The sequence below is a fragment of the Gallus gallus genome, chromosome 4 (genome assembly GCF_016699485.2).
Source record: "Gallus gallus isolate bGalGal1 chromosome 4, bGalGal1.mat.broiler.GRCg7b, whole genome shotgun sequence".
NCBI lineage: Eukaryota > Metazoa > Chordata > Aves > Galliformes > Phasianidae > Gallus > Gallus gallus.
Genome location: NC_052535.1, coordinates 49,135,937 through 49,159,489, shown reverse-complemented (window position 1 = coordinate 49,159,489; position 23,553 = coordinate 49,135,937). Strand labels below are relative to the sequence as shown.

General features: G+C 48.4%; 1 protein-coding gene across 3 annotated transcripts in view; it reads right to left on the bottom strand.

Annotated features, from left to right (window-relative positions):
- CCNI (cyclin I) overlaps nt 1-23,553 on the bottom strand; it is a 25,433-nt gene extending 1,880 nt beyond the window's left edge. Inside the window, exons 1-7 of one of the 3 annotated variants that reach the window (XM_015276438.4) lie at nt 23,216-23,553; nt 17,100-17,220; nt 12,712-12,868; nt 4,761-4,895; nt 1,824-1,898; nt 1,511-1,651; nt 432-662 (exon numbers count right to left, since the gene is read on the bottom strand). In XM_015276438.4, coding sequence (XP_015131924.1) covers nt 432-662; nt 1,511-1,651; nt 1,824-1,898; nt 4,761-4,895; nt 12,712-12,825 — 696 coding nt within the window. In that variant the 5' untranslated portion in view covers nt 12,826-12,868; nt 17,100-17,220; nt 23,216-23,553. The remainder of the gene's footprint in view (nt 1-431; nt 663-1,510; nt 1,652-1,823; nt 1,899-4,760; nt 4,896-12,711; nt 12,869-17,099; nt 17,221-23,215) is intronic. The other 2 variants (XM_420590.8, XM_040699720.2) reach the window with 2 other exon arrangements.

The window sequence follows — 23,553 nt, the reverse complement described above, 5'->3', positions numbered from 1 at the left end:
AGACTTCAAAGATATGGAACCCTGCTTCTTCTTAGGCCCCCTGGGAATAGCCGGGGGGAGGAAAAACTGTCAGATTTTACAAGGCCTTGCTGCATCTTTCCCAGCAGCTTGTGGCGTTTGTCTTTCCAGTACAGGTAAGACCACGTAGTGTGCCTAAAATGAATGGCGGAGCAGCTGACCAGGATTTTCTCCTCACCATGTTCCCCCCGGTGCAGAGGGACACGTGGCTCCTCCCTCTGTCACCTACTGGAGGCAGTCAGGACTAACGCTTTGCAAAGCTGACCCACAAACTCCCCACAGCCTGAAGCTCAGCCATCCTCAGAGAAGCACAACTGCAGGCACAGATCAGCAAGCGATGAATCTGAAAGCCACAGCCGGGCTGTGTGCCCAGTTCTGCCCTGCTGCAGAGCGTGGTGCCGGCACCCCCTCACCTGTGCCTTCTGGAGCAGCTCGATGATGAGAGCCAGCCAGTCGGGGAGCAGCTTCTCCAGCTCCAGGCTGACGATAGCCAGCGCCAGCATGGAGCCCTTGAACTGCAGCAGCTGGTAACAGGCCATGCAGTGCAGCAGCTGCTTGGTGAGCGCTGCCACGTGCTGAGAGGGGCTCAGCTTGGGTAGGATGGACAGGAGCTGAGGCCTGTTGGACACCGCAACTGCGTGGAACTGAGGGGGGAAACAAGCACGTGAGGCTGGCGGTATCACCAACAGGCAGCCCCTGTTCTTGAGGTTAGGTCAGACTTCAAGAACAGCAACTGACATTTCTGATGCACAGGGATCCTCCGGATCAACCCTCAAGACAACTTTCACATCATGGAAAAAGCACTGGTGAGCCGAACCCACCGACCGCTTTGCGCAGCCCTTCTGGCAGCGCCTGCGCTCATACACAGCCCTGCCTGGGGGCTTGGCAAAAGGCTCCCCTCTCCTCTCAACAATGCAGGTTTGGCAGTTCAGGTGTCCCAAACAAAAACTCTTCCTTAAGCAAACTGAGAGGATGAACTTCAATAAAGGGAACCTGAGGACACCTTCATTCCCTTTATCTTTCATCTAAGAATTTTGTTCTCTGGCCCTGTCTTTGTGCAGCAAGCACCAAGCGCTCCCACTGCCCAGCATCAGCGCCTTCTCCTTGGTTCATTCCTGTTTTCTTGCTGCCTGGTATTTAGCTGTGAGGAAAAATGCTGGCGGTTAAGATTCAAGGGCAAAGTTCTCAGGAGCACTGAATCATAGCACATGGCTTGCCACGTCTCAAAACAGGGCCACATTCCCAGATGGCAGGCCTGCATTTCAAACAGTGCCCCTCAAGTGGCTCAAATCTCCTCTGAAATTTTCTGGCAAGGCTTTTTTTGTTGTTGTTGTTAATAATTACTTTTATTTCAAAAACTACTTACACTGAGGAGTTGCAACCACACCCTGAGGTTTGCACTACCCTCCAGGTTTTTTTTTGTCTAGGTCAGCTATTGATACAATACTTTCACCAACAGACACCAGAGAGATGTAAATAGCCCCTCATTTACAATGTGAAGGAAATCCAGTGGCGTTGCCATGTGAAGATCCCAGTTCAGTTTATCCAGGATAATCTTCTCCATTCTGCGAATTTCAGCTGGAGAACAACCACAAAAGCTATCCCGAGCCAACACCTTCAGTACTGGAATCCTCTACAACAGCCAACACAAAGAAGAAAAGAGAAAACCAATTATTATTATAAAAATCATAAAAACTGCTCCGTTCCTGTCCTGGCAAGCGTCAGCTGCCACACGCAAGCAAAGGCAGGATTTGAAAAGCATATATTCAGACAATGCTAAGGTAGAACGACAACAAAAAGGTTACCTCGTCTTCCTCAATGGTCTTTGCAGCAAGGAAGAAGCAGCTGATTGCAATACAGTTCAAGTATTTTGGACGGGCCTACAATACAGAATAGAAGTCCTTCTGTGAATGTGACGCAGGAACCACGCAGTCTTTTCTGGATGAACATCCTAAGCCCCAGGGTCTCAGCTGCCTGTGCAACGTGTTTCGGAGCAGTGGGCTGGCTTATAATCGCAGCGCAGCACTGGTGAGCTGGGCTCAGCACAGATCTGTGCTCCGTGACATCAGGCAGGACAGGAATCTGCCAGCCTCGTGACTGTAACTGGCACCCACTGATGTGCAGCAGCGGAGTGGAACGAGCTCGTTTTTAGGAACTGGAGTAGAAATGGGAAGGAGAAGGCCAGAAGGGGAAATTATCATCTGGCGTAAGCCACTGCCATTCCACCTGCTTCAGCACTGCTGCTGGGTGTCAGACATAAAGAGAAGGAAAACGTCGTAAAGTATTTTAAAACGCTGTCTTTGTCTACAGAAGTTAATGCACGTGTCAAAAACAAAACACCCAACCACCACTCCTCTATCTCTTTTGCAGTTCTCCAAACTGTGACTCTGGGGTTATTAAGAGAGAGCTGGGCTTTTACAGTGAGCTGTGGTAGGCAAGGCAATGTTGGATTTGAAGGGGAAAAAGTGATTTTTAGTATATAACAAGAACTTTTTTTATAGGCACTGATTCAGAATAGAAAGCAGAACAGCAGCATGCACAGGCTTGTAAGGTATTCACGGACCAGAGTAAGGAAATGCTCAGAATGTGGTGCATCTGCTGGAGCTTTTGCTCAGCAGCAACCTTTGCCAATTTGATTTTGACAAAGGACTTCAATTCCATCACCCCCATACAGGCTACCCTGCTCCTTAGTGGCAGGGGGCTAGGGAATGCCAAGGCACTCTTTCTAAACTCTGCTGCAGCTGAGTGAGCAGGCAGCTGCAGAGCCACACACCCAGCTCCAGCAGCCTACTGGTACCTGGTACTCTTCTGTCCACATTAGGAGATGCTGAAAGCAAAGGTAAGTGAGAATCCTGCACTGAATACAGTAATCTACTTCTAACCTAAACTGCTGCATGATCCACTCTTAAAAGGTAAATTTTTGCAGATGGAACGGAGCTGTGGGGTAGTTTAAATGCTAGATCCTGCACGTTACACTCATGTGATACGCTGTCAAGAAATCCAGCAGGCTGTTTCCAGGAAGCAACAAGAGAAAGACAAGGGATCATTTCCAAAATGAACATCTTTAATATCATTCATCCACAGCTTAAAGGGACGTTGCTAAGCCTGAAGCACTGGCTTCCTGCTGCCATTTAAACTTCAGCTGAAATACTTGCAGGGAATCCACACTTGGAGGTGGTGCCTGCACACGTCTGCACATTAAACTCATTTCCCCTCCTGATCTCCTACAGGAGCCTCTACCTGCCTCCTGAGCTGTCTGAATAGCACTCACCCAGAAGGAACATAGAACGAGCTGAAAAGCACCTTTCTTCAGGCCTGCTCACTGCCTGAAACATGCAGTGAACTTGCTTACTCATATTCTCATAGTCTCTTTGTAGACTCCTTGACTGCTGCAAATTACTGAAAGAAAACCAGTACTCATGGGCATTAGCTGTTGAAGGATATAAAATACTTTTTTTCACCACAGTATTTCAGTAAATCAGCCAATTTAAGATCTTAAAAACTTCCATGAATTGTAACTTGAACATTATCAGTACTGAATATCTACAGTGGGTTAATGGATGGTGTCACTTGCACGGCTACAAAACACCAGCCAAGCACAGTGCTTCCTATCTGCCTCCAGAGCAGACAGTGCGACTGGCTGACAGACAGAGGGGCAACAGCCCCTCGATGTAGGTACCCTAAAATGCTGTTTGTTTTTTTTTCACCTTTTAAGAACAGCTTCCATGACGTACCAATCTTAAACCAAACAGGTCTACGTGTTCTCTGTTCCGTACAGCGGGGCTGGGCAGCCTGTCACTCCCAGGGCTGGCACCCACTCCTGGTTACCTCACCTCTCCTTTACCCCTACTCACATGACTTGACATCAGTCTCCAGGTCTGTCTGTCAGGTTGGTACAGAGCACGTCTGTACTGAGTAACTTCTCCCCCAGAATGCGCTCACGTCTGCCTTTATCTTCCCCCACTTCTTTCAGTTTCCTGCACTAGCACGCCTGCCAGGCCCAAACCTGCCCTCAAGCATTTAGAAGCTCCCTCCAACCAGTTTTCTGCTAGCAGGTGATCACAGCAGTCTGACGTGATACCAATGAGACCAAATGCAGTTTTAACACCAGAGAAATTAAAAGCTGTAAGCAGCAACTTTCCCTGACTTTCTGTACAAGAGGGCATTAGGCCTTTGCTTCTAACTGTGGGCTAGCGGGCATTTCCTTTAGCTTAATGAGTCAATTAGTTTAAGGTGGAGACTTCTTTTAATCTAAGGCAAAACCTTCCTTCATGCTGTTTCTGAATCAGCACTAGCTAGCTGCAGTTTAGGAGGCAGGTAAAGCAGTGGGGCAAATTCAACATTCAAACAGAGTTAAAAGTGAGCACGTAGCTGAAGAGGAAGGGTGTGTCTGTTCTATTAGGTTAACGTAGCTTTAAACTAATGATCTGCATGACGTGAAGGAAATGGGCAGAACAGAGGAGAGAAAAGAAGGAAAACAGTGCTGGCAGATAAAAGTGCTGGGTCATTTCCCCAGGAACTGTGTGTTCTTGTTAATCAGCCTCCAGAAGTGCCTCACTCTGTGCTGCCAGTTCTATAACCCAACATGAAGCACCTGTAGCAGTGCAGGCAGCATCCAATGAGGGTGTGAGAGCAGAGGGGAAGCATGCATTTCCATATGGCCATGCCAACAGGACTGTGCACAGAAACTGCTGAGTGGGTAGTAGGAATCTATTTCGGTTTATGTATTTGCAAATATTTACCTTTACCACAGCTAAAAACCTGTCCAAAAGGCTGATGGCCAGGGCGAGTGTTTCTGGATAAAGGTGGAACTGGTATTTGAGCTTGGCCAGCCACTGAATGACCTCATCCCTCTGCTTTGGAGAAATGGCTACATCCTGTTGGAGAGAAAAACAAACTATTCTTAAACACCGGCCGAGCAAGTCAGAGAAGACCAAACATTTGTATTTCTGCAGGAATTATTCAGCACAGAAACAAAAGCCTTTTGGAAAGGTGATGCTCAGGGGCAGCCTGAATCAGCGCTTTGTTCTCCCAGTTACTCCAAGGCAAGAAATCTGCCCTAACGAACTTCCTTACAGCAACCTCAACCAGCACTCAGAAACGTTGCTGTGGGGAAAGAGGGAGGATACCTTGTAGTTTCTCGAGTACTGAGGGAGTCCTCCAGCTCGTAAGGTATATATCTTTGTCAACCTCCTTAGAATCACTGGGATACACAGAAAAGCCCAGCTTGAGCAAAAGCAGATGCGCTATGGGAGCCAGGTGGGTGCACAGCTCCTGACAGCCAGAGGATGGGAGGGAAATGAGTTGGTGTTTTGGACAGGAAGGCTTTATTTTCCTTCAAACTGTGGGCACATTTTTAGCTTGCTAACCGTTAAACATAGACAATTCTAAACAGAGCTCACAGAAGAGCTCAGCAGTGCGGCTGACTGTGGACTGGGGCAAAGCAGGTACAATTTAAACTAAAAAAAGCTTAGTTTTGTTTATTTTCTTTTTGGCCTAAGTCTGCACCATGGGTTTTCTTGGACAACAGCTGGATTCCAGCACCGACACAGACGAGTCATTGATACAGAACCTCTCTGACTTGTACCCTGAAATATTTACAGCTTCAGCAAAGCCCTTCCGTTCAACCAAGCAAACATTTGTTTTCCCTTCAACTGGGGGGCATAATTTGAGATGCCTGGCGAGGACGTATCCAGAAGTGAGAAGTGAAGGCAGACAAACTTCTTTTGCAATGAAAGGGTCCCCGCACTCCGCAGCAGTTTGGCTACTGCTGAGACGGCTTAAAACAATGAACCTGTATACGATGCTAGCTGCCAGGTTGCCATAGGAATAAAAAGGTAAGGGCTCACACAAACAGCAGTCACTGCTGGGCTGGGCTCTAGCTGTCCTCCTGGCACTAATGCGGGGGGCAGAACACAGCGTGATTTTACAAGGCAAAAACACCCAACACTCAGGCAAAATAGGAACTGCAGGCTCCATCCATCACTGCGCTACCGACCATATGTCAACTGGCACAGAGCAGTGCGCTTTGTTGCAGGTCTTCTGACACTGCACCCTGGGAGCCCCTAAAACCTGTGCAAGCAGAGCGCTGTAGGCAGAGCTGCAACTCCACCAGGGCCTCCCAGTAGGACAGCAGCTTCACACCTTGCAAAAACATTACTTACAGCACACTGTCTTCATACTGTGTTAATTCCTCACTGCGCTGAGCCTCCCGTATGCTGCCTGGGGCAGGGAGGGAGGGGAAGGCAGCAGGCTCAAAACTGGGGGCTGAATCCTGTGGGTCACTGACACAGGAGGGGTTCCACCCACAGGCGGTCACCCTTAGCATAAGTAACGTAACAACAGTGCTACTGTACAGTGATCTAAGCTGAAGACGCAGAGTTGTGTAATCAAAAGCTGTTTCTTCCAGCTGTACCAGCTGATCTAAGAAAGACATACCACCTCTGCTTGCACAGCATGCCTTCAGTACTACATCAGGTGCTCCAGAGGACAAAGTCCTGCCTTGTTTTCACTTCAGAAGCACTGGCAGAGCAATGGCATCGGCAGGACTGCACCTCAGATTCAGACAGGCCTCTGATCTCAGCTGGGACCACTGGGTGCCACCTGGCTGTACTGGGGCTTCTTAAAAACAGCACCCACCTCTTCTCAAGGGAGAAGAATAGTTGCTTCTGCTCCAAAAAATAACTACTATGAAAACCATTACTGCAGCTTCCAGGGGAAATGTGAGCCCCATCGGGGCAGAACTCCTGCTGCTTTGCACTCATTCCAGAAATGCTGCTTCCAAGCGTACTGGGAGTATAAAGAATGCACCATGCAGCAGCAGGGAATTTATTAAATGCTCTGCTAACATCATCTTCTTTTGGACAGTGAGAGAGGGACCTAGAATGTATCTGGGGAGAAAAATAAGCAAACAAGTATGTTAAGTACTAGCTGTCCTTATGGAGAGTACTTAACATGTAGCAAAGCCAAGCCTGCGCAGCTGAACCCCAAACATTATCAGAAGAGGGAGGAGTGGTAGATGAGATCAATGTCCATGCTGCTTTATTTATTGCACCTATTTTTAAAAGGAAGGAGACAAAGCCACACAAAAAGGGCTTACAGTCATAGCCAGGTTTGGACAATATTGCAGACTTCAAAGGTTTCAAGCAGCTTAAAGGATTATTTTGGAAACGCAGTATCTGGCTGAGCCCAGAAGGTAAGCTCTGCGCGCCTATCAGCTGAAAGCCAAACCAAAACCCAAACCAATCCCATCAAACAAAATAAACATGATTGTAAAGCCCTCTGTATGACTCCTGAATCACTGCTCTGGCCAGCAGCTTTACTGGCGAAGCCAGCAAGAGTGGGTTTGGGCCCTTCTTCACTGAGGGAAGAGATGCACCATCAGCCTTTCATTGACAGAGGCCTTTGTCTCCCCTGCCTGCTATACAACAATAAACTATACAGTATCTATACAGCTCTGTTCCATATGTACGTTATACAACATCTGCTACAGAGGTGGGAGTGAAAATGGCATCCCTTACGCTCCTGGCTGGGGAGGCGGGACTGTGCTGGCCCCGGCTCAGCTCTGCTCTCCTTGTGCCTGCCAAAGCAAAAGGTCAGGCCTTCTCCTAAAAACAGCATCTGCGTGAGATGGGGTGGGAGGGCTCAGATCATCTTTCTGCGCTGTTGCCCAGCCTCCAGTCCTCCTATAAGCAGCCAGAAAGGATGCTCAGCCTTCACAGGCAGCGCAGGGCCAAGAGGTGAAACCTCAGACCAGAGCATTAGCTCTAAGAAGGGAGGCCACAATGGAAAGAAAGCAACTGGGCACTCAGCCCCTGCTAACAACTGTCCTCTCCACGTGGAAAAAAAATTGGGTGAGTCCCAGCTTCCTCCCAGCAGCACCAGGGAAGTTCCTTATGGCCCACTCTAAGGGATGGGTAACAGTCAGTCTTTATCCCTCTCCCTTGAAGGTGTACGTGTGTTATCCTAGCATCACAAGTCAGAAACACAGCTTTGTAAAATTAATTAAGCACTCAGGTCACTGTCCCTTGAGTTACACAAAATTAAAAGCAAAACCGAGACAGTGCTGTAGCTGAAAGTAAAAAAAGTCCCACTGGGCCAGGAAGCAGAAGTCCCTCATTGTTCTGGAGGTGCTTTCCCGCAGATGCTGTCCTCTGCTGCTCGCTGTCTACCTGTGGTCATCCTGTTTTGTCCCCACAAGTCTGCCATTGCAGAACTTATCTCCGGGGGTGGAAGCGTACGACAGCCTAGCGCACAAGTTTTAATTAGAGAAAATTAATCCAAACCCAAGATTAACCAGCGCTCTTTAACAGCGCTCCCTTCCTCCATCTGGCTCCCTCCTGCTTGGCACCTCCATCATCTGAAGTTTGGCAGGAGCAAAGAACAGCGTGCTGCACACACCAATCCCTAACAGCTCTGGCAGATGCTCCCTCAAATCTCTGACACACCTCTATTTTCTTCCCCACGTGATAGATGTAAGGGTAATTCCCACCTTTTCTGAGTGCAGCAGTTTGTGTCAGCACGAACAGGACTGAGCCACCCTGCAGGAACTACAGAGCTAGCACATCGTGTTTTGGACACAAACAGGGAAGCAAACGTATTCCGTTTCTGTTCCTAGGGTAAGGGAGGGCTACATCACATTGAAACATCTCCTGCAGTGGTTTGCTTGATTGCTTACCCTCCTGATGAACATGCTTTTAAGTACTGTCAACGACCAGCATGCTTCTGTGAAGGATTCCAGGCAGGTGCTTTCCGTAACACCACGAGACAAGGCCCTGTATGCACGCCAGCACGTTGGAGACTGCTGCATGTCAAAATGGCAGCACCACACTCACCATGGCTGTCATTCTACCAATCCAAAGAGCAACCCTGAGGTCAGCAGCTCTGCCCAAGGGAGAGCATACAGCACCCGATACACACCAACAGACCTGCGAGCCCCAGCATTAGTGATAGTTAGCACCTTACTTGTCTGTTGCCGGAGCACTGCCCACAGCCCCTCTTCTAAGGCACTATCAGGATGGTGCTGGTAAGGTCCTGGTGATGGGGAGAAGCACTGCCCTGAGCAGCTGAAAACAAGCTTCCCAGTTACCAACACCCAAATCTCCCTGCTACTACCCCGACTGCAGGGCCTGCTGCACAATTCCTTGCTGTAAGACAGGAGGGCCAGAGGTTGTGACTTGGGCTCCACTGCTAGCACAGCACAAATCACCTGTCAGAATACCGTGGGACTTCTGCTAAATGCAGTCTAAAAATATATTCTCTTCAAACGCAAACATGACTCAATTTTATTGCTGCCTCACCCAGGAATAACACCTCACCTGATAACTCTTTTTTTTTTTCTTATTATCTGCTGTTCCAGACAGAGATGTTTCGCTCTTTCCCCTATTTGGTTCTGCCTGTTTCTACTGTAGGTTCATCTGGGAGCACGAAGGTGACCTTTATCAGGACTGAGAGGCTCCTGAGTAGGGCAATGGTAAACACTGACGCCAAATCTGTCCTTATTTGGGTCTCAGGAGGGCTTATCTGACATCAGTGACCTCCAGGCAAGGCACATGGGTCACTTCCAGCTTGCACCGGCTGGGAATGAGCAGGGTTCTCTTGAGCATCTCCAGAAGGGGCGATCAGTGGGGTCTGCCTACGGTCCAGCAGGGCAGCGAGGAGCTTAAGCAGTGCAGCCCCATCACTGCACAGCACTGCGCCCGAACACTGAGGGGAGAGATTAGTGCCCAGCCTCCCAGCAGAGCTGAGCGCATTCATCTCACGTTGCTTCACAAAACTGGTCAGTCTGTGATTCACCCCCAGGGTAAACAGGCACCAGAAGGTTAAAAGCCCTGCCCAAGGTCATGTGGCGAGGCGGTGGAAGAACAGGGAATAAACCAAGGTCTGCTGATTCCTCATGGTGTACAGAGGACAATAGGGTGCAGAAAGAAACAGAACAAGCAGCAAGGGAGGGATGATAGAAGTAGCACTGTATTTCTGTATAAAAATAAAACCTTGGCTTACAGACCTCTCTGCTGCAAAGTTACTTGGTAACATGCAAAAACCAACCTTTGGCCAATCTTTACTGCTTCACTGCTCAAGCTTTAGTCACGTGAAAACTTCTGAGTGCCATCTGCATGTAACCCACAAGAAAAAAAAAAAATAAGAGAGAAAAAAGACCGAATACATTCAGAGGCACTAATTGGGCTCCAGACCCAGCCCAGCTGCTTTCTGAGGCTGAAAAGCCCCTGTGACGCCTGGCTTTAATGCACTGCAAACACCCAGGGTCAGTGATGTATGTATAAAGGAGGAAAGCTAAAAGAAATGTACGTAGCAGTAGGGAATGAGAGCTTTCAGACAGGAATTAAACCCCCCCCAAAAATCACATACATTAACAGAAGTTGAAAATGGATTCTGCATCCTGTCTGAGAAGAGTGTAAGCATCCTCCTGTTTTTCTGAGTTTCTTTCTTCCTCTCGCAGATCTCAGTGCTGACACATATCTAGAAACTGACTTTTTCTTTCTAAACACTTCAACCAAACGCGTCTCCTGAATAGCCAAAACAAAAAGTTCACTGCTGAAAAACAGCAACGGCGTACCTCCAATCTCACCACCGCTTTTCCTACATGCACTCATATTTTCTCATTTGCAAACCAGATGACTTAATTAAAACTCAGCCTGGAGTAAGTCTCCCTTTGCAGCAGGGAATGGAAAGATACACGTGCTTCGGGCTGCCAAATCTGATACGCAGAGGGACGCAGATTTCCTGACCGGTTTCATACCTCGCTTGTTTTAGGCTACTGCAGCTGTTCTCAGAAGAAGAGAAATAGATGCTCGGGAATGGGACCTTCCAGATATAACAGAAAACAGGGTAATTCATGTCGAACTTCTGGGACTTTTGGCAGCAGTGCCAAAACGCATACAGCAGAAGTGAAGGAACACGTGACAGTTTGGAAAGTTGTGTGCCCTGAGCTGGAGGAACAGAAAGAAATATTTTACATGACTACAGAGACAAGGCTTTCAACTGCTGGCGTGCCAAGCCAGGATCTCCCCAGAGCAGACAGCTGTGTTTACGTTCTCTTTTTAAAATGACCTTGTACATTTTACACATACGCACACAGGAATTTCATTCCAATTTAATGGTTATTTACTGCTGAAAGACATTTAATACTGCGGCATTCTAGCTGATTGACTCAACACCTGAACGGACACGTAGGAAAATGCACAGAAAGAAGTTGCAAAGAAGACAGTTTCGGAGCTGGGAGGCCTGTGAAACTGCAGGAGTGGAAGCCCTAGGGAGACAAACACAAGAGCCAGGAAACACTCCAGGGCAGGGACCTCACAAATACTGTCCAAGTGCAGGGGAGGGATCCTTCATCACCGTGACATAATTGCACACGAGAAGGACAAGCTTGGTATTCATTCAGGTCAGAACTGAGAGTCTTCTAAGCACAAAGGTTATAATGCACGTCAGGCTGCCTCCACACTTGATCCCACAGCAGGCAGCAGAGGCACCTCGCCAGTTCCATACTGGGCAGAGGCAGCAGCCACGTTACCCTTACCACAGGGCACAGCACACGGTAAGCTGCTGCTAACCTTGGCAATGTAACAGTACAGCTGCAGCAGCAGGACAGCCGTGCCCCACAGCATCAACATTAGTCCCCGCTCCGCAGTGACAACTGAAGTATGCCATGGGTGGGACCTATCTTCAGTGGGCAATCATGCAGCCCCTTGCCGCAGCTGGTGCTCTCTGGGCCACCAGTACCAACTCCACCAAGGCAGAAAGGGAGGTGTTTTATCCCTGTGAAATCTTTGCACGAGAATCTGGTTTGGCTGCACCCTGCATCCCTAGCTATCCTGTTATTCTGCAATCTTATCTCCCTATAATATAACTGCTAACCCCAGGAATACTGCCAGCACAGAAATAGCAGGCTGGTTTACCATAAACCAGGGTCTTAAATTGTGCATGGCCTGAAGAAAGCACAGGTCTGCACCTCTGACAACCAGGTCATGCGTCTGGAAAATTATGTGTGGACTAACAAAAATAATATTGAGCCCATAAAAAACACATTTGCTCCTACAGAACAGCAGCAGTATCTTGTTTGCCAGAGATTAGCTTTGACAAGCTGACTGACAAACCTGTGTGAACGTTTTACATCAATCAATATGAGCAAGGCTGGCTCTGAGCCTGCCTCAGTGGTTATTTCGATCCACTCCAACAGCAAGGTACCAGAAAACTCTGAAGTTAACTCACACTTCTAATCAGCCATCCTCTCACTTCACAGTTGGTTTTAAACAGAACTTCATGGAGATCTCGGGTGTTTTTGAGTGCAGGTGCCACACAGGTGCTGACAAACACAACTCAGGCCAGATAAAGTAGTGAGCGGCTTGCTCCTCTTAAGGGCCACAGAATTTGAGCAGAAATGTGTGTTAATTACTCCATGCAGTTCATTAAATGAGTTTAATGAAACCAATACAAGTACGTGCTTCCACAAGCATCAGCAGAGCTCCATATGCTGTACAGTGTGTTCTGTACCGTGCCTGTGGGTCTGTCCCTCACATACAACAGCACCCACTTTAATTTCAGAGGCTAATTTCCCAGGTCTCAAGCAGATGTCAACCCCTCATGCAATAGCTTGAGCTGTTCACACAGAACTATACCAGAGGATACTCTCACGCCTTCAGGAAGATGAAAGATGTGAAAAAGAGACGTTACCTGATTGGGCTGAATTTTCGGCACATGTGCTTTCCACATTTGAGCTTCCCTAGAGATTGCCATCTCCAGAAGGAGAGACAACCTCTGGCTCTCCACGGGTCCCGAAAACTTCATGGTGACCCTTGGATCTGCCTGCCACCCAGCTGGATACAGCTACCTGCGAAAGCAAAGAAAGCACAGAGGTGACTGAAGCTGCAGGAAATGGAACAGGCTCATCTGCGACACAGGCAGCGATTCACCGTGCACGCCTTCCCAAGGAAACCCAAACAACCAGCTCGAACTCACACAAAGCTGGACCAAAATCATCCACAGGTCTGCCCATGTGGGCAGGTGTGCCCTATGTGGGCTGCAGAGTCTTGTACAAACGTACTAGGAAGTTCAGGAAGGTTCCACTAGGGTCTAACCCCCCTGAAAATGTACTAAGGTCCCAAAAACATACAGCACATCTCTAATATGAGATAGGAAACGCGTAACAACAGAGGAAAAAGTGGCAAACCCAGTGGAAGCCTCTGCAAGGCACAAAGTGGCTGCATGCTGGGTAGGTCACAGAGGATATTTCAACAAGGCCTAGGCATTCAGGAACACCCAATTCCAAAAGCAATCATAAAAAGCACACAAACGAAAGCAGAACATCTTGCAGTACACAAAACAAATAACAGGGGACTCTCCTGGCCATGGGATAGCCTCTATCTACAGTAAGAATGTGTCAGTACCTCTACATTTGAAATTAAAACCTAGAACATAATATATATATATATATATTTAAGACAATAGATTCCACCGCATGCTTTAAAAAGAGAAGATGATCTGATTGAAAAGGTTACTCAAATTGTGCTAATAATTCCAACCATTATTCTGTCTGCACATTTCTCGACAGTATTAAATTGCTTGGTGAAACAATTCTGCCCTGAAGGGTAAATCCATGGGAAAGTTATCGAAGCTTTCTATTCCTTTTGAGAGCTGCTGTGAAATCTGAAACAGGTGGACATTGGCCAACTCCTAAGCAAGCTGTTTTATAAAGACCAGCTTGTTGATACAACGTTATTTCCTGTATTTACAGGAAATAAGGCAACATGTTGAAAAGAGAAAATAAACAAAGACCACAGTGAAAACAATGAGAAATGATTTACTGTAAATAACAGCAGCTCTGAACAAAAGGACATCCAAAGCTCTATCGCAGCTTTAAAGGAAACTGCAGAACAAACATTTTTCTGTATTAATTTAGAGAAGCTTTTAGAGGGTGTGATTCCCCCAGCACCTGCACCATGCATGAAGCATCCCACCTGGAGCTGCCCACACTTTAAGTGCCAAATAACCTTCCAGCCTTTCGATTCTGACCAGAAAGCCCTCTGGACTGAATTTCTATAAAACAAATGCTTCCTCATGAACATCAGTGTGGCTCCCCTAGCTTGGCATAGCCCTGAGTGAATGAAATGACCCCAGGTGAGTAGGGGCAGGACTACACACAGATTTTTGTGGCTGGAGGGAATGCCTTGGAGCAGGATTCCTAACCAGGCTGGAAATGCTCCGCAGCACATCTCAAAACCACTCCTTATCAGCCCTGAATTCCTAGTTAATTATCACTGTGGGCTCCAGAAAGGTCCCCAGAGCAGGGTAATGGCTGGCTCTGCACCGCCTGCTCATGGAAAAGAAGCTGCACCTCCCAGAATGAAATACTGATGTTCTCTGCTCTGCTTTGTAGGAGAGAGAGAGAGTAATTAACCACCCCTCAAACCACTGGAGAAAACACATGAAAAACTTCAGGCCAGAGTCAGCATCCTCAGAGGCTTTTTTTTCTGTTGACATAACCGTTTCCACCGCAATCACACCAAAGATGGGTTTCACAGCTCTCTGGGCCTCATCTTGCTTTGCTCCCATCGTTTTTCCCAGAGTTTGGGCCACAAAGTTGGCTCCGGAGGCCTTTCCAGAAAGCATTTCTGCCGCCCTGATCCCATCCCTGTTCTGCATCAGCCCCAGCAGGGAGCTCAGTGCCGTCCCTGAGGGCTCTGAGCACACAGCATTTCCATCCAGCGGTGTCTGCAATGGGAGAATAACCTTTCCTTGCTGAACTGGGGAGGGAAATGAGCAAGGGCTGAGGCTCAGTAACCTTTATAAGGAAAAAAAGGAGGAGAACGACACGCTTGAAAGTTTTCCTTGGAGCAAAAATGGCACACAGACTTTTCCAGCACCGAGAGCAGACCAGGCAAGCTGCCAAGCAGCCGGAGGGCTGCAGCTTGTTTGCATCTGAATTTACATCGCTCTTCATCAGATAAACGCACAGCGTATTTAAAGCAACGACAGCACGCTCTGCGTGTATGCAGCGCTTCATGAAACACTGCGAGCACTGCTCAGAGAGGAACAGGTCCCAAAACGCAGCGCTGGGAAGTCCCATTGGGCTGATGGTGGCAGAGCCCGGTTAGGTCACCATTAAGTAACTCGTCCTCACTTTCTGCCTCTGTTTTCCTGATTGAAAATGAAACTTGAGCTCCAGGGTGGGTTTTTTTTGGTGGTCACTTCGGGAGTTTTAAACCACTGTTCAAGCTGCCGTTAGTTGCTTTGCTTTTAGTGGAAGGTCAACCATCTGCACTCATATTGCTCAGAGAACAGCTGGAGAGTTAGCAAAGCAGAACTAAACCAAGTAAATGCACCAGCTTTGTTTGGATGTCTCCTGCGAGCACTGCCACATGCTCCAGGCTGAATATTGCTCTGAAACCCAAGAGTCAGAACTTTTGGTATTCACTAAAAACACCCCGTCTGAGCCCATAAAATGTAAGCCTTCTCATAAATACATCCCTTTTTGATCGAGGTTGATAGCTGACCTGAAGAGTGCTTTCTGTTTGCCTTTAGAAGTCTGACACCACTGATTGCTACAGGGCACAGCCTCCAAAAGCAGCTCCATGTTGGCAGGCACCAGGGCAGTCAGTCACTGCGCCAGGAACGCGTTTGGATTGGGGCAGGGGGAGCATGGCTGCATAGGATGCTACAGGGCCCATCTTAGGCTCTGTGACGCCTTTGCACTGACACCAGGAATCAGTGTCTGCGTTGCAGGAACGCGTTATCCAGCAGCAGAACAGGCCTGTAACTCAGCTCCTGATTTCGCCCCGCCTCCACTTGCAATTGAGCCGCGCCAATACAACAGCGCACAGGAATGCACTGTAAACAGCATCACCGAAATCCTTCAGGGCAATTATGAAAACTTCTTTCGTTTCGCAGATTGTTGTGTGTGTTTTTTTCTTTTCCAATAGATCATTTCAGAAAAAAAAAGATTTCTGGGATTAGAGACAGCTTAACAACTGCTGTCTTTATTTTTCGCGTAGATCCAGGTGGGTATTCTGGAGCTAAGAGGGGTCATTCCAGCAGAGCTCAGGCACCACATGCATTTCTGCAGCCCTTGTAAGTGTTTTCAGCAGGCAGCAGCCAAATCTGCTTCAGCTGTGGCACGCAGTAACACAGTCCTACAGATGACCTGAAAACAGCCTTTGCTGTGTGGGGGAGGAAGGCGAAGCAGAAGGAAGGGAGGATGGAGGCTGAATCCCTGCGAGCCCCAGCCAGCCATCTGTGATTTCCAACCATCCAAACGCAGTTTGTGCTGCTAGGAGGAATCAGCTCACTGCGAGATGCGATTAGAAATTTCAGAGCTGTGGGCAGGGGGTGGGACGGATGTTAATTTTAGTATGTGGGGCTTTCTCTTCCTTAACTCCTTCCTCACCCGGTGCCAGCGGAGCAGCCCACAAATGCACTTCAGATGGGAGGAGGAGGCTGCAGCGCTGCTGAGGTCTGAGGAGGAAAATCAGCAGGCATCAGCTCCCTTTATGATACCTACATGATTCTTGTGTCAGATAACAATCCTAGGAGGACAGTGCTCCCACAAACACCGCTCACTACTACAAATCAATGCCCAGCTTCCTGTTCTTTCCATGTATTAAAGCACAACCTGATGCGACAGCGCAGAGGACCGGCATGGGTTAAGATCGACATCCTACTGTTTGCCTTGTGCAAAGTAAATCATGTTGTAGCCTGGTTAGAGGGAATAGCATGACAGAGCTGTGAGACAGCGTGTGTGAGCTTTTCCAAATTAAACGATCGGGGAAAAAAAACATTTGGGAATCCACTTTGATATTTCAACATCTAAATAAGCAAGCAGATGCAAAGCAATGAACTGATTTCTATGGAATGAGTAGCGATGGACATTAAAATGCGTTTTCCTGAGAGAAATGTATCAACATCAAACATAAGACCACCACAGATAAGCATACGACAGCACACCTTCAGCAAGTGGTGTATTCCTTTTGTCTATAAGCAGCCAACAGCCCGAAAATCAGAAAGAGGTACTTTAATTCAGGCTGGGAAGCAAAGAGGGCCCTTTGCCATTTGTCTGCATGACTCACCCAGCGCCAACTCCCACCATCTGCTACAAAGGGAAGCCTGGGAGATATTTTGGCAGCATCTTTCAGGCAGGCTCCTGTACATCACACACTTGCCACTTCTCTTCCTCCAACCAGATCTTTCCTGGGAGTGTAAATAAATGTGACCTCATTTTAGTGCTGGTTTTCCAAATTTAAGGAGCTCTCCAAACATTTTAAAGAAAGCTTCCAGTTAAAAAACACAAGTCTGCAAGCGCAACGAAATAATGCAGGGCGACACTGATGGGGAGCCATTCTAAAGCCTGTTTTGAAGCACAGAACTCCCATGGCCTATCCAGTGAGTACAGAGGAGAGGAGCCCTCTCCCTGCTCTTCCACAGATACAGCCCTAAGCCATTTTGTACAGCCCATAGCTGCTGCCAAACCCAGTGTCTCCCAAACCCGGTTAATTCTCAGAAATTCTGCTGTGCCTCATTGCCCAGGACTCATGACCGATACAAGAGTTTCACTATCTAAGGGACACTCAAATGACAGAAAAGCAAGGCAGAAGATGAACTCCCAGCTGAACTTTGAAACAACATCCCCATTCTTCCCTCCCAGAGAGGCAGGCACGCTTCCAGGTCCCTCCTGCCTTAACCCTTTTCTGAACAAGGGTGGTATTTCTTTTTGGTCTCTCTGACAGCCATGATGTCCAAGCAGGACGTCAGGACATTGCCCAGGAAGGCCTTTGGACAGTGCTGGCCCCAGCTTTTCCATGCCACTGCTGTGGGAGTGATGCAAACAAGCTGCTTCAGACACAGCTCCTTTCCTTCTTAAGGCACCATGGGAAACAAACATGATGAGCGTGAGACGTGTGTTACTGCAAGGCTACAACCTTGAGATCGTGGAGATGGGGTGGGATGGCTCCCATGACTGGGGTGTTGCAATGGAGCAAAGCAGAGTCTTTAGGAAGATTAGACGAATTATGTGTTGGAGGGTCAACACAGCAGGGCACAAGCAATCCAGGAAGTTGCTGGAGTGCACTGACAGCACCCTCCTGACCAAGTTACAGAAGAGCCAGCAAGGAGAGCTGCTCCTCTGGGCCTCACACATGCTGGCAGCAAGGAGGGGCTCACTGGGGATGTGAAGTTCAAGGGCAGCCTTGGCTGACCAGGAGAAGGCAGAGTATAGGATCCTGGGAGAAATGTAAAAAGCAAGCTCACAGCAGTGGAATTCAAGAGAGCAGACTTTGGCCTTGTCAAAGATCTGCTTGGTAGTCTCATGGCACAATGGAGTGAGGAAGGGCAGGAGAAAGCTGATTAGTATTCAAGGATCGTATCTTCCAATCTCAAGAAAAGACAAACTCGATGAGATACAAGTCTGGCGAAAATGCCAGGAGGCCTATGTGGATGAACAAGCAGCTTCTAGAAAATTCAAAACCAAAAAACAAAACACAGCCATGGTTGAAGAAAGGATGAGTAGAAAGGCACTGTCCAAGAACAAGAAGGAAGACTCGGGAAGCCACAGGCTGGTAAGCCTCACCTTGATCCCCAGAAGGTGATTGAGCAGCTAATCTTGGAAATCCTCTGTAGGCATAACAAGGATAACAACAGAAAATAAATCATCGGAGTAGTCAGCATGGATTCATTGAGGGGAAGTCACGTTTGAACAATTTAATCACCTTCTGTGGTGGAATGACAAGCCCAGTAGACAAATGAAGAACAGTGGGTATTGTCTATCTGGACTTGAGCAAGACTTTTGATGCTGTCCCCCTCAAAATCCTCATAGACAAGCTGCTAAGATATGGGGCTGGATGAGCAAGGGGGTGGATTGAAACCTGGTGTCATGGCTAAGCATAGTGGGTTTCATCCTTGGACGTCTCCAGAAGCCACATGGATATGGCCCTGGGCACTGTGCTCCGAGTGTCTCTTCTGGAGCAGTGCCTGGGCCAGCTGGACACACCTCAGCTCTTCTGTGTTTTTATAGGCTTCAGGTTCAGAGCAGTGTGGTGGTGAGAGCACAGCTGTATGCCCAGAGGGGCACATACAGCCTCTCTAAATGCTGAAAACAGAGCAGGAAGCTTTTAAAACAGAAAAAAAAAAAAAAAAAGCAAACGAAACCTGGCATTATGTAATGTCTCCCTGCTAGTCTCCTCAAAGCAAAGGCAACGCATGCAGGGCATGATTCACTTCTCCCATCATCAACGTAAAATATATCAACAGCAATTTGAAGGAAGTCACTGTGAGGAAAATCAAGCTCACAAAGTATGAGGCTGAGCAGTAACTTCATAGAGTAGGGCCAGAGGCTTTCATGTCCATAAAAGCTAACTCTACAGGAAAGGGTCAACAAGTATTCAGGACGTAAGGCATCATGCAGCACCTTCTGAGTAATTCCATCGCCTGAAACCAAATAAATACGGTGCCTCTACGGCAAAGAGAAAGGAGCCGGACCCAGCAGCAGTCATTAACATAAATGAACCACAGTATAACCAAACAAGTTTTCACCCAGTTCAACACTCGCATCCAAAAAAAAACACGCATCTACAATGGCTTGATTCCTCTTGACAACAACAAAAGAGAATTTCATCTGAAAGCATAGATGTTCACCACGGCCAATATTTTGCTTTGCAGGCTCTGACTGGCTTCAGGGTAAATAACGAGTGATTACAGCTAATATCAGGATACAGCGTGAGGCACTAAAAAGAGGCAATTATGAGGAAATGAGAAATTATCTGCTGTAGAAACAATAGATCAATTATGAGGTACGGCACAGTAGCTGCAGAACAGCATTCTTAGGCTCTGAGGGTACCATCTCCTCATTCTCATTAACCAAAGAGAACCCACAGCTATAAAGCTTAATTATCCTCCAGGAGCATGAGCTTGCTGTCTAATTAGCCTCTTGTTGAGACAATACATAAAAGGACCTAATTCCAGTAGTCCACAAAAATAGGATGGCACAGTGCTGGCTCTTCCCTACATGCTCATCTCTCCTGCCCAGTCGGTACTAATTTAACAGCCTCCATTTCCCAGGATCCAGACCTAAACACAAGGGTCTTCAGCCTAAAATAAAGCCAGGAGGCAGCATAGGTACTGACACGTCCGAGGGCTGTATTTGTAACAGCAGAGCTAGAGCTCCACTTCTGCAAAGAGCGCTGTGCAAAGTCCCCCTTTGCTCCTACCAACACAAGCACAGGCACATTTGTGGCTCTCCCGTAAATGGAGACTAAGCCACATCTGACGGTAACGTTATTACAGCAGTTGCATCTCTAAAAGAAGCAGGCTTTTCAGCTGCATGGCAGCTGAAAATCACCAGATTTGCAGTCCAAATTCCATTGAGGAAGTAAATGTTGAAGATTTGGGGGGCCAAATTGTCACCAAACAGCACTGAAGTGAAGTTACCCCGGACAATGAACATTCTGTGATGTTGTGATCTTACCCAATGCAGCGTTAGGACCACCAAAAGGGCACAACAGCCTGTGCAAATGGGTTCACCCAGCACCTCCCATCACCCTGCTAAAGAACATGTTTGATGTCTGGGCTGATGAGCAAAGTAGAGTATCTGCAGTAACATGTTATTAAAGAGGGAGCTTTCAGATGACTTTATTGCATTCCTAGTGCAAATACACGTTATGGTTAATAAAACAGCGTTGATAATATTTACAGTTAGCAAACGTGGGAAGGGAGAATTTCAGACCATATCTGCCTCCTACTTACAAGGGGGACACCCGATATTTTCCACACATCTAAGTGACTTCAACTTGCTTCTCTAGTATTTGAAAACAGCTATTATTGTATTGAATTCTGAAAGACACTCCCTCCTCCACTGTCAGTAAACCAGAATTCTTCTTCAAATCCACCTCCCCAGTGGCCAGCCTGGATTTCCTGCTGCTTCATAGGAGGGTCTCGCTGACAGCAGCTGCAATTGCAGCATCTCTTGCCCCATGGGAAATCATGGGAGCTAAGGAAAACTGCCAGTTTGTTCCTGGGCAGCTTAGCTCTGTGCACCCATTGTGTACCCTGGCTGTGGGACCTGAAGGTCCTCTCAAGCACGTTTTGCTCCATGTGGAGATGCGTGACTTTTCCACTCGTATTCTGCTCCCTGAGCAACAGAGTCCCAAGGGCTATCACCGGGCTGTGAGAACCCTACATCTAGTTTTGCTGAAGCCACCAGTGCTGCTCAGCCTTCATTAAGCTTACTTTCAGCAGGCTACAGAGCAGTGTGAAATAAACAGCAGACCGCATATCTATTCTATCATGCAGGTTAAAGATATCGTTTACACCAGCAGGACAGCTGCGCCAAACCTTACTCTTAAAAAACCCGTGTAAAAACATGAATGTTGTACCCACAAATATACATGCTCCTGATAAAGCAGCTCGGCGTGAGGTGAAGCTTAGCTACTGCTTTTGCCAGCATGCTGCTGCAGATGTGTGAAGGAAAGCATCCTTCATGTGGGCCTGAGGGATGGTGTGCTCTGCCTCTGCTGCCTGCAAGGGTACTTTCCTGAGTGGCTGAGCCTGGGAGAGCTGAGAGGGGAACATGAAAGCCTAACCGTAGGGGAGATGCTGAAGCTGCAAATGCTTGGGTCCGGCTGCAGACTTGGGAAGTTTATCCCAGGGAAACAACAAGCAAAGACAGTGACGCTGAATGGCCTCACATTCAGACTGAGGGGTATTCCGACCACAAGGTCTGCAAAAATTATACTAACAAGTATTCTGAAAATAGGAAAATAACACATTTTAGAAGGTAAATATTGATAGCATCCCAGTGTTAATATAAGATGGTAGCCACACGGTTCTGGATCCTGCGCTGCCCTCAAAACCACAAGTCCCAACTCCTGACTTGCTTGATTCCCCATACAAAGCCACTCCAACACCTCCACAGTGCAAAAATAGCAGCAGTTTTCCCAACGCAGAGCTCTGTGGGCACCCACTCGATGCTGGCAGCAGCCCATGACATCTCCAACCAACCCCAGCAGCACCTTTTGCATAGAGACAGAGCAATACATGCTCTGTCAACCATGCAACAATATTAGGAGAGCAGAAGACCCACGGTATTTTTAAAGAAGGACCCCAGAGCAAACAAAGCAGAAGAGTTGGCAAGAAAAATACAGAACAGTAAGAATACAGACATATTAAGTGCAGCATCTAAGATCAGTTCCACCGTTTACCAAACTACATTACAAGGTCCAAGTAGGGGTGAAGTGCAGATATACCACATTAAAGTTCAGCTCCTGCTGGGGAAAAGCCAGAAAGAACATCAGCTTCCTGCATCCTACGCCAAAGTCTGCGCAGGCACAAGACTTGAGATGAGAGCAAGTTGCCCCCCAGCCTCACAAAGCAGCCAAACTCCTTCAAAAGCAAACCTGAATCACCAGTAGGGATCCAAAAGCAAACCCTCGAGACACAGAAATATACTTTTAGACACAGCGATCTGCTATTAGACAGACAAGCTCTGGCCCTGCCTCGCCTCCAGAATCTGGGCACGAGGGGAGAAAGGGCCACAGTCACACATGTCACCCCTGCAAGGGAAAGGTGAGGCGTGCTCCTAACAGCAGAGTTGAGCAATCACACACCGTGCTTTGCTCCATTTAAATACTGAGTTATAAGCAGTCTCACACTCCTGTTTGATACAAGGGGCTGTGCTGTGCGCCGGGCTGCTGCCACACACTATGAGAAGGATGCTCATAGAGCCTGATACTAAGAAGCACTGCTGTAACCCGAGGGTTTAAACAGCCTCCTTTCTAAGGGTGGGAAGCCGCTGGGTTGTTCCCTCTTCCTCCTTTGCAGGGTAGGAATGGGAAGGCAAAGGAACAGCTTTATTACTGCACTAAGGACAAGCCTGCAGGAGGATTTTTTTTTTTGCAAGCTTACTTTCTACCATAGGGACGGCAACCTCAGACCTTTGGTGATAGCAACCACAGCCCTTCCTTCCAGAAAACTTCTTCCATCGCCGACGGGACAGCAAAACGGGATGGGCACGGCCCAGCTGTGCCTACAGCCACGAGCAAAGGCACGGAGGGCACCCAAACGAAACGCCACCCAGCACCAAGGGCCTCCCGGCTCTGCGACAACGGCTCGCCCCCCGGCACGGCGCCTCGCCCCCTTCGCACACACAGGTGCCGCGCACCCCTCGCGCACCCGCCGCACGCCCGCTCCCGCTCACCTCCCCTGCGGCGGCGGGGTGCCCGGCGGGGCCCGGCCATCAGCACCCCATGGCGGGGCGGCAGTGGCGGGGCTCCTCCGCGGCTCTTCAGCTCCGTGCGGGCCCCATGGCCGGGGAGGCGGCGGCGGCGGCGGCCGGCGGCAGGCTCATGTCGCCATGGTGGGGCCGCGGCGACGGGGAGGGAAGGGAGAGGCGGGCCGCCGCCGCCGCCGCGCGGGGGGACGGGGAGGGAGGGGGGGAGGGGGTAAAATAAAATAAAATTAAAATTAAAAGGGGGGAGGGAGGGGGAGCGAGAGGCAGCCCGCAGCCAGCCGCTTCCCGGGGGGAGCAGGGGAGGG